The sequence below is a fragment of the Marmota marmota genome, unplaced genomic scaffold (assembly GCF_001458135.2).
Source record: "Marmota marmota marmota unplaced genomic scaffold, marMar, whole genome shotgun sequence".
NCBI lineage: Eukaryota > Metazoa > Chordata > Mammalia > Rodentia > Sciuridae > Marmota > Marmota marmota.
Genome location: NW_025999977.1, coordinates 837,209 through 847,979, shown reverse-complemented (window position 1 = coordinate 847,979; position 10,771 = coordinate 837,209). Strand labels below are relative to the sequence as shown.

General features: G+C 51.4%; 1 protein-coding gene across 1 annotated transcript in view; it reads left to right on the top strand.

Annotated features, from left to right (window-relative positions):
* Positions 1-10,771, top strand: part of Emx1 (empty spiracles homeobox 1) — a 16,956-nt gene extending 6,185 nt beyond the window's left edge. Inside the window, exons 2-3 of the mRNA XM_015479363.2 lie at positions 427-611; positions 10,211-10,771. Coding sequence (XP_015334849.2) covers positions 427-611; positions 10,211-10,378 — 353 coding nt within the window. The 3' untranslated portion in view covers positions 10,379-10,771. The remainder of the gene's footprint in view (positions 1-426; positions 612-10,210) is intronic.

Here is a 10,771-nt window from a genome sequence, read left to right as displayed (position 1 = left end):
GAGGTAGCAAGGCTGTGAAAGGGAAAAGGAGGGCCAAAGGACTTTTGCCATCCCTTGGCCTCTTCGGCTGCTCCACGAAGTGTGGATTTGGGCGGGTCGGCGCCTCATCAGGCCTGGCGTGGACTCTGGGCCCCAAAGAGTGATCCACTGGGCTGGGATTGAGCGCATCCCTGGCGGGGTAACTCTCCAAGTGTGGGGAGGTGTTGGGAAGCAGGGTGGAGTCAAACGGCAAAAGGGAAAGGGGAGAAGTGGATGGGGGTATCAAGGATTGGAGACTGAGCGGAGCGCTCAAGGACGCTCGGGAGAGGGGCTGGAGGCCGAGCGTGGCCCGCTCCCCCGGGCGGCCTGGCGGCCGGGCTGCAGCTTACGGCGCCCCTTCTCTCTGTCTGTACCTGCGTGTGCTGCCGTCGGCTGCCGGGGCCACAGCGAGCGACGTGCCCCAGGATGGGCTGCTTCTGCACGGCCCCTTCGCGCGCAAGCCCAAGCGGATCCGCACGGCCTTCTCGCCCTCGCAGCTGCTGCGGCTGGAGCGCGCCTTCGAGAAGAACCACTACGTGGTGGGCGCCGAGCGGAAGCAGCTGGCCGGCAGCCTCAGCCTCTCCGAGACGCAGGTAATAATCACCCCCGGCCGCAGCCTGCCCTGCGTCCAGCGCGGCGCCCGGGAGCCCGGGAGGTGGGGCGGGCGGGGCAGCAGCGGCCGCGAGCCTCCGCCCCAGCCCGGCCCGGAATTCTCTGCCCCCGGGTTCCAAAAGCCACCCCCGCGGTGCTCCGGCAAAGCCCGTCCTTAGAGCCCTTTCTCTCTGGGCTGTGCTTATCCTGCTGAGACCGCAGGACTTTTGTCTAGCACAACGACCCAGCAGGAGGCAGAGTAGACACAAACCGTAGTTGAGTTGGCTCCTAATGCCCCTCTGGAGGGCCCAGGTTAGCCCAAGGCAACACACAGCCTCGGGAGCGGCCGCGCGCGCGGGCAGCACCTAGTCTACCCGAGCGAGCGGAGCGGTCTCAGCCCTGGGATTGTTGCAGCCATTCTCCCGCCGCTGCTGCGGGGCGCTCACAGTTCCGCGGGATGACCTGGCCTTCCCAACAACTGACTGAGCTGTTGTTCCTGAGCAAACCTGGCGAAGCTTTGGCCGCCCACCAGCGTGTGTGGAGCGGGGAGGAAAATCCAGGTGTCCTCAGGCTACTAGCGTCAGAAGCAGAGGGATTGAGCTAGGAAGCCACCAGCTCCAGCTTGAGGTCCAAGAGTGGCAGTGATCCCCACGCAGGCTGACAGCTGGGGCTTAGGGAACAGTGAAGGGTGTATGCAGAACCTCCGAGAGGCTAGGGAGGGTGGGAGAGTGGACTGGGTACACAGGAGCTGTTGCCACAGTGAGTGCTGTCAAGTGCAGAAGGAAATAAACTCCAGTGGGGTCAGAGGGCTTTGAACTGAGTGATGTTACAATTACCATGAAGTATTTTTTTTGCAATGGATAATTAATTTAAGAAACAAAATTAATGAAGTAGATGGGAGTTACTGGAAAGCTGATTTGGGTTCATTGTAGGTACTTTGCCACCAATACTACCTGAAAGCGACATGGAAACTCCTGTCCACCCAGGGCCTACCTTCTTCTGCCCAGCTGCTGCCCTGGAGGCAGATTTTGGTGCCTGGAAACGCTTTCAGTCCCTGTCATCTCTGAGATTTGTAGATGAGAGGTGGGCTCCCACTGCCCAGCAACTCTCAGCAAACTGGCATTTCACCTTCTGCCACCCCTTCCTTCCCACTTCCCTCTCCCACACCTCCCACCTCTAGCTCAGGACAGGGAGAAGCCCCCCCTTGGTTTTGGGGTCTCCCATTAGCAGATGGGTTAGGAAGGGGGTTTAGAGGGGGAGCCAGAAACCCTAACTGCACCCTCAGCTCTCTGCTGCTGACCTGACCCTCTGGTTCTCCTATTTGGTCATGGATTGCAGCCCTGTCTGATGCCCCACTAATTCATCCTCTCCATGGCAGGACCCGTTCGTATTCAGACTTGGTAGAGCTGAAGTGTCTGTTCTAACTGTAGGAAAAAAGCTTTGGAAGCAATGAAGTGAATTTTAAAAATGTTTTAAAGAAAATAATAAGTTGATAAAATAACACCTCTTTTCTCTCCTGGCAAACAATTTTTTAAAATTATTGTTTAAAACAAGGTGTCAACTTAAGAATGGTGTTTATAATTAACTTCATTTAAAAAGTAATATTTATTGCATTTTAATTGCAGACATGTAAGAAAACAAAACAGTTTATAATCCCACCACCCACAGATTAGCACTTGTTGAAATAATGTCATTGTTTTTAAACTTTCAATTTTTTAGCTCAGTGAGAGCATTTTTAATTAACTTTCTTTTAAATGGAATCTAGCGGCCTGTCAATATTTGTTCCTAACAATGCCAGTTAGTACATGGACTGATTGTTTCTTTTACTTTAATTATGAGATATTTCAAACATTTAGAACAAAACCAGATATAATAGTGAAATAGTTACGGCTTCATTAATGATAAGAACTCATGACTAATCATATTCCCTCTGTAAATGAGCTGTTTTTTGCATGTGATAGAATTATAGGAGGTCTGAGCCTGAGGAATCTCCTTGTGTTTGCCTATCTTTCTAGGTGAGGATCCTGAGATAGAGAGATGGACTGTGCAGAGCCCTACAGTCAGGCAGGTGCAATTTCAAATACCCACCTCCATATTAACTGTGTGACCCTAGACAAATTACTCACTCTCTCTGAGTTCTTGTTTCCTCACCCAGAAAATAGATTGTTCAATGATTAAATATGCCTAATATGAACTCAGATAATAATAATTCCTATTCCCAATCCCTTTCCTTTTCTTCATTTAAAGGAATGTGTCAAGTTAGTGACATAAGATACAAACTTAGATGTCTTCTAGGCCAGTGTTCTTCTGCCACATCCAGTCTCTAACATCAGAGTTGTCTCCTAACTCATCACTTGGACCTAAGCTGTGTAATTGTCTGTCCACCTCTCTGTGTGTACACGACAGGCTTACGTGTCCTTTTCAGCCATCAGCTATTTGTCAAGCATCAGCCCTGTGCTGTGCATCTCTGTCCATATCTACAACTGTTACTCACAATTCTCTAGTCTGTCCCTTCTAGGTAGCTGTTTTATATCCAGCCATCTATACTTGTCTGCTTTCATTAAAACCCCTGCCAAATTGGTTAATTTATATTTCCTGTTTTCTATTAATTACATGTTCTTCTTCCTAACAATAACTGCTATTTAGCCAATCCTTAGTTATCTCTTTATCATCTAGTTTGTTATATTTTCTGTGTGTCCACCATCCATCTCAAACTTCACCTCTACAGAGCTATTAGCAACTGCAGGTATATTCAGATGTCTACTAATGGCTCTCTGTCATCTCGTTGACTCTGGCTTTGTCTTCTCTTTGACTCTCAGCTCCTGTATCTGTGAGATGGAATGAAATGAATTCCAGGGTTCTCTCCAGCCTGGAGTTTCTGTGGATTATCTATATTCTACTTCTCTGTGTTTCTGTATAATCCCCCCTCTATGTTCTCAGAGACCACAGTATATCCTTTATATGTATATCCCATCCTAATATGTATCAAATCTTGCTGTTATTACTTGTTTAATTATCTCTCATGTGCAAATATCAATCTGTAAATAAGTTTAATCCATCTCTCTGGGAAATCTTAAAATACATACTCCTGGGCCTCCCCCAGCATAGTCTCTAAGGAAGTCCAGAATTGGGGGAAAAAATTAAGCAGCTCTCTGGATGATTTTGGTGAACAATAGACCTGGGCATCTCAGCTGTGGGAAGTAGAAGTCAATCCTGTCTTATTTCTCAGGGGAGCCCAGTTTAGTGCCCTGCATGAAGTAGCTGCTCAGTAAACATGCATTAAATGAATGGGAAGTTTTAAAGATTTTTTTTTTCATTCCACACAGATATGAACACTAACTTTCTTAGTCATTCCCCTTGCTGTCTGCTGTCACGGCTCCCTCCCTGTCCCTATCCTATCTCTCCCTTGCATTTTTATAGATGATTTTTGATTTAGATGATGCAAACACCAGTTCATAGATAAAAGTTCTGGGAGGGTTAAGCAGTTCGGTGTGTGTGGAGTTTTGCACTCACAGAACTTTAGCATGAGGAACCAAGAGGTGAGCAGTCTGTGCTATTTTGTTGGTGTAGGCACACCCTTTAGTCGGAGGTCGGAGGATTTGTGCTGGGATGGTCACTGGGTCAACCCAAGAGGTAGAAGAAAGGGCCCTGGGCAAGAGCCAGTTCTCCCTTCTGTCTCTAATTAGCTGCTCCTTACTGCTATGGTGCAGGGCTGGAGCGTGTCCAGGAAGGCACGCATCTAAGCTTCAGTCCCAGTGGCTGGTTGGGCAGGCTCAGGCCTGTGTCACATCAGAGCCTGAGTGTGATAAGTGTGTGTGGTGTATATGAGTAACAGATGTGTGCCCGCAATGTGATCGACGCCCAAAGGTCAGGTGGTATAGGTACTCATCACATGCCAGTAGGCAGTCACATGATATCATGCTGCTTGCATGTTGCTGTGTGTGTGTGTGTGTGTGTGTGTGTGTGTGTGTTGCGGGGTACATTAATTTTAGGGGAAATGAATGAGCAGGTTGCTGCTGCTCCTTCTGCTCTGAACAGATCAGTAGGTGTCTCTTGACCTTGTCTGACTTTGCCTTTAGCTGAGCTGTGAGGGAGAAGGGTGCGGAAATGTAATCTTGGTTTTAGAGAGTCCTCATTTAGTGGTGGAGGCTAAATGGAAAGTGTGGACACTTACAGAATGTGCACAGGATGAGTGACTGAAGTCCCCTTGAGGCCACAGCTGCGGGCTGAGGGGGTGATCAAGAAAGACCTGAATGGGCAGAAGGCTCCCAGGGAGCCTCCAATCTGGAAGGCCTGGAGAGAGGCATAGGATTCTATGTTGGAGGGAAGGATGGGGAGGGGGGCTTAGGTGGGCAGGTTAAGAAGGAGAAGGAGCTGTCAGGTCCAGATGTCATCTTGGAGCCAGAGAGCAAGGAGAGAGGTCTTCAGGGGCAGGAGTACGTGGTCATCTATCCCTGACTCTAGAGACGGTTCTTTCCCTCTGTAGGGAAAGACATGGCAAGGTGGCTCTGGGGGTCTCTTTCTGCTCTGGAATGCTCTGCCTTTTGGAGGATGGATGAGGGGAGACACCCAAGTGATGTGAATTTTAGGAAAAGTCAAGAGACCTTTGTTGCTCACCCTCTGGGTTTTGGGATGACGCATCCCTTCTCTAAGCCTTGGCTCTTCTCCAAGAATCTTTGCATCTCTGATGTTCCGGGAGTCCTGGGTGGTGGGGTGAGATGGGGAAAGGGAGATTGGTGTGATTCTGTGAGGAGCTGGGACAGGAGACATGGTCCTGAGGAGGCAGGTGAATTTTGCGATGCCTCTCTGAGAGTGAGGGTGAGGGTCCAGGGTAGGCTGAGAGGAAGAGATAAGAAAGCTTAGGAGGAGTTAGGGCTGAGGTTGGTGGGGAGTTGGAGGTGACCTGAGGTGGCTGGGGTGGGGATTGAGCTTCACATGGCATTGGCTTGACTCTAGGAGAGGAAACACTGATATGATCAAATGAGAGGAAGTGGATCCCACGGGACACGGCAGAGAGAAGAGCAGGCTGAGGGGTGACTTGATTGATGGTTTTAAGCTGCTATCTATTCTGAGGACTTTCTGTGTGTCTGAGAGTGACAGAATAAGAAGACATGCTTAAATTAAAGCAGAAGAGACAACAGGAGAACATAAGGAGGAACTTCCTAAGTCAGAATTACAAGATCTTGATTAGGATATTTGAACTCCTTGAAAGGACAGGTATTCCCCTGAAAGTAGGTGGGGACCTGGTACCACAGACCTTCGTATTCGCCACAGGATAAGGTTGGAGGAGCAGAGGAAAAGGAGGGGTCTAGACCTCCCCCGTTCAAAACAGGACATTATGCAAAAAATGAAGCTCTGAAACATTGGCTGGGGCTATAATTTGCTTGTTTTCTGTTCATTTGTCTAATCTTTCACGTGTTAATACACATGCTTCATTTCTAATGCATACATTGACCATCCCCTATTGAACTGATATGTTCATTTATCCACAGGAATTTCAGCTCCTTGATCCTGTCTGACTCAGGCCTGAGCCTTGTCCCTCTGAAAAAAATATGGGTCTCCCTCCCCCCAACTCCCCCTGGAAACAGTAAGTCCAGTTTTCCACATGGAAAATTAGGAACCAAACCTCTTATAAAGTGTCCATGAACCTCCCATCTCTCCAGCACGCAGCACTTCCCAAACGCCTTTTCTGATTAGACTTGAATCTTTTTTCTATTGATGTTCTATTTTCCAGGTATGGCCCTGGAACCTCTTGCCTGAGTGAGCCCTGGGCGAGGTGGCACCTCACCTCAGTCCAGCTGGACAGCCACACATGGAACAGGTTTTCGGGTGGGGCCAGCTAATAGACTGCTTGGTTCTCCAGATTCCCATAGACTGCTGAGAAGATGGAGATGTGAATGAGTAGAGGAGTAGGCAGCTGGAGGTCTCTGTTACTGAGACAGTGGAAAAGCACCAAGAGGGAGCAGGTCCTGTGTAGGACCATCTGAGTAGCATCCTGAAGGTCAAGTGAGAGTACGCCAGGTCTGGTAACTCAGGCAAAAGTGGAGAAAGTCTTAGAAGGATCTGGCTTCACTAAGAAACAGAGAGCCACTCAATGAAGGGAGAGATTTGGGAGACCACAGACCCCCCCCCCAACCCAGAAACATCACACTGAGCAAGAGAATCGTCATTCTTTTTTTTCCCTCAGTACAAGGGATTGAACCAGGGACGCTCAATCGCTGAGCCACATCTCCGGCCTTTTTTTGTATTTTCATTTTGAGACAGGGCCTTGCTAAGTTGCTGAGGCTGGCTTTGAACTTGCCATCCTCTTGCCTCAGCCACTGGGATTACAGGTGTGCGCCATCACACCCAGCAATCATTCTGACTGTCTTTGGAGCTAAGAGAACGAATGTGTTAGTGTTGGGGTGGGAAGGCACATGCAAAATAGGTGCAGCCTCCTAGGGCTTGCTGCCTTGAAGCTGATAGCCACACCATGTGACCTGCTTTCCTTCTAGGTCCTCTGTCCTCTAGAGGTGTCCTCAGAGTCACCTGGTTGGATTAGGAAGAGTGTGAAGTACACTCTCATCTCCTATTGTACTCAGTGCCCATTCCCTTCTTTTTTTCTTTCCCTCCAAGTAAAAAATAATTATTGTTACATCAGTAATGCATTCTAGAAAATTCAGAAGTAAAAGGAAGAGAGAAGAGTCAGCCATGGTTCGGGTACATTCCCTTCTAGTCTTTCTCCCCATGTGTAGATTTTGTTTTCCATGGTTGTGACCACACTGTGCCAGTGCTGTGCATCCCGGCTTTGTCACTAGCATTATGAAGTCATCAGCGTCCCCCTGTTATTACAGTCTTTGTAAACAGCATCTGGACACTCAGTCCAAGGCTGTTCTCCGGAAGATAGCTGGGCTGCTTAGGGAGAGGGTTGTGTCCTTGTTTCTCAAGACCTGCCTCCTTGACCCCAGGATTTTCATGGAGAAAAAACACCTCCACTTGGTGTGCCAGGACGCGGCCCCTGGCCTGAAAACGTGTCCTCCTGTGCCTGCAGTTAGTTCTACCATCAGCACGTCCCTCTTTGGCCAGGGTTGCTGGAAAGGTAGCATGGCCGGGTCTAAGCCACTGGAGGTCAGGGTGATGGTCAGACTCCTTTCCAGAAGGAGATTTAGGAGGTGTGGGGAGAAAGGTGCAGAAGGGGCCTCTGTCTCTGGTGTTGTCCACCATCACCTGGTAATCACCCTCGGCTAGCCCACTTGGGCTTCTCAGAAATGACACCCCAGCCTTGTATCCAGCCCTGAGTCACACACAGGAGGCAGGGTGAGCTCACCCACCCACTGGCTGGCACAGTCACAGCAGGCTCTGGGGTGGAGGGCAGGGACTGGGCTGGCTGCCAAATGGTTGTGCTGAGAACCGACCAGGGCTTGGGTGGCCCTGTGCCCAAGGAGAGGTAGGCATGGAATCCAGAAACCCTGTGTCCAGAGCAACTGCCATCCTCCAGTCTACCTGAAGTGAAGTGTGCAGGCTACTGATTTGAACCTGCCCTGGAAATGGAGAAAGAAGCCCCTCACCCTTGCTCCATCCATTGCAGCCGTGCACCTCGTCTTCCGGGACAGTGATTGGGCCCTGTTGCCCCACCTCCACCCTCATGCTGTAAGACCAAGGGGGCAGGGCAGAGGGTCCAGGGGAACCTGGAAAGAGGAGGTCGTGCGGTGGACCCTGTAGCAGGGAGTTCCATGGAGGGGACAGAGAGGAGCATTTGGGGAGGGTGTACGAGGGTGGCATGTCCTGGGCATGAAACCATCCTCAGGATGCTCCCCTCAGCAGTCACTGCTGCTGTCCAAACTGAGGTGCTCACTGCACTCCATGCACATGACTTACCCATGCCACCTGCACAGCTACAGTTGCCAGCACCGGGTGCTTTTATTGATTTATTTTTGGGGGACACTGGGGCTTGAACCCAGGGGTGCTTCACCACTGAGCTACATCCCCAGACCTTTTTATTTTTTATTATGAGACAGAGTCTTGCTAAATTGCTGAGGCATGCCTCAAACTTGCTATCCTCCTGCCCCAGCCTCCCAAGTTGCTGGGATTACAGGCACACACCACTGTGCCTGGTCCAACTTGCTTTTAGATGTGCTGACATTTCCAGGAAACGCTCCATGCCTTGTGAGCCTGCCCTCTCTGCATCCCCTCCCCCAGGGACCTCTGGGTCCTGGGCTCAAGAGTCCAGGAGGTGCCCTGGAGTTGCATTGGTTCCAAAAAAACATTCTTCCTGTGGACGAGGGACTTAAGCCCAGAGAGAGAAAGGGGCTTAGCCAAGGTAGGTACCCAGGCTCCTCCTGCCAACTAGGAGGAGGGTTCGGGTTTGGCCCAGCTCTGCAGGGCCAAAGAAAGAAGCTCACAGTCAGGTGGAGTTGGTGGACAAAGGCTTTCTCTACAGGGCACAGGCCAGGATGCTCCCAGGTACCACCTCTCGGGTTGCATATGGGAGGATGTGAAGGGCTGCATCCTGGACCCTGAGTAAACACTGACGGAGGAGGACGAGGGGGCTTAGAGCTAGGATAAAACCAGGAAGGGTTCCTGGGTGGTTTGGAAGCGCGACTTGACTGCCCCTCTGCAATGGAGATCCTTTGTCCAGCTTTGGTTTGAGCCCCATCTCTCCTCTTGTCGGGGTTCTCACTGCCTGATGCAGTGGGGAGCTCTCTGTGTTCAAATAGGAGTCTACTATAGTCCCCAGGATTTCTCCTGTTTCTTGTGCTACCTGTTCCCACAGCAGGACAGGGCCAGTGCTGTGGGAGCGGGAGGTCCAGAGCTGATCCTGAAGGGCAGAGCGTTGCCCTGATGTGGGGCCTCACACATGCCTCCTCCCACCCTGTCTGTCTAAGGAGGACAAGGGCTCAGTGGTAGATTTCAGACTACCCCAAGGACCTGGCACTGAGAGGCCAGGGTTCCCCACTGCCTAGCTCCAGCCTGCCCAGCTCCACTTCTAATGTGTGTGTGGGTGGGGGCTGTCGATTCCACCAGAGGCTGCAATCAAGGGTCCCCTTATAAAGGAGATGCACAGGAGGTGGGGTAGAGCCTCTAGGGGTGGCTCCATGACCCTAGGAGTGGCCTGGCCATCCTGTGCCCTGCTGTTGGTGTGGAAACCATATCTAGGTTAGGAAGCCTCTTTGTGCAGTGGAGAGCTCAGGGCCAGCCACGGGAGGGAGTCAGCTTGAACCTGCTGGGACCCACATGGTGACTCACTCCACCCCAGAAAGCAGCGATCGATCGTTCTCTTCTCTCGCAGTCGGTAGCACCAGGTCTGCTGCAGGGCTTTGCCTCTGCTGTGGTTGCAGGGACCAGGATGCTCAGTGGCTCCACACCCCATCCCTTGCCTGTGAGAGGGACCAGAATATGTCCCCCTCACCAGCCCAGAGTCCTCTTCCGGCCCCATCTCACTTGCCCTGGAAGAGCAGTTCTCCAGACCCATCAGGTGGCAGCTGTCCCGAGGAGAGGACCCTGGTCTGTGAGCCCTGACCCTGCGTTTCTCCAGCTGCCTCCCAGCTCACGTGAGCGCTCAGGCCCCGGCTGCTCTGGGGCTGCTGGGTGTTCTCATCTGTGCCTCTCCCTCCTGGCCCAGGTGAAGGTGTGGTTCCAGAACCGGAGGACAAAATACAAACGACAGAAGCTGGAGGAGGAAGGGCCTGAGTCCGAGCAGAAGAAGAAGGGTTCCCACCACATCAACCGGTGGCGCATTGCCACGAAGCAGGCCAACGGGGAGGACATCGATGTCACCTCTAATGACTAAGGGAGCACCCACGAACCCATGAGGGCAGAGTGCTGCTTGCTGCTGGCCAGGCCCCTGGGGGGCCCAAGCTGGACTCTGGCCACTCCCTGGCCAGGCTGCAGGGAGGCCTCGAGTCACGGCCCCACAAGGCTTGGAGTCTGGGGCCATTACAGACAGAGGGACAAGAAATGGGCTGACTGAAGCCTGGGACTGCTCAGCCTTCTCCTGGGAGAGCCTGCCTGCCTGGTGGGCCGCCTGTCACCGCAGCCCCCGCTGCTCTCCATTTCTCTTATCTCCTTTTTGTTTTGATGTATTTCTGTTTTAATTTATTTTCCAGGCACCTGCTATAGTTCTTAGTGATCCCCTTGTGTCTCCCTTCCCTATGGGAATAATAAAAAAGTCTCTCTCTAATGA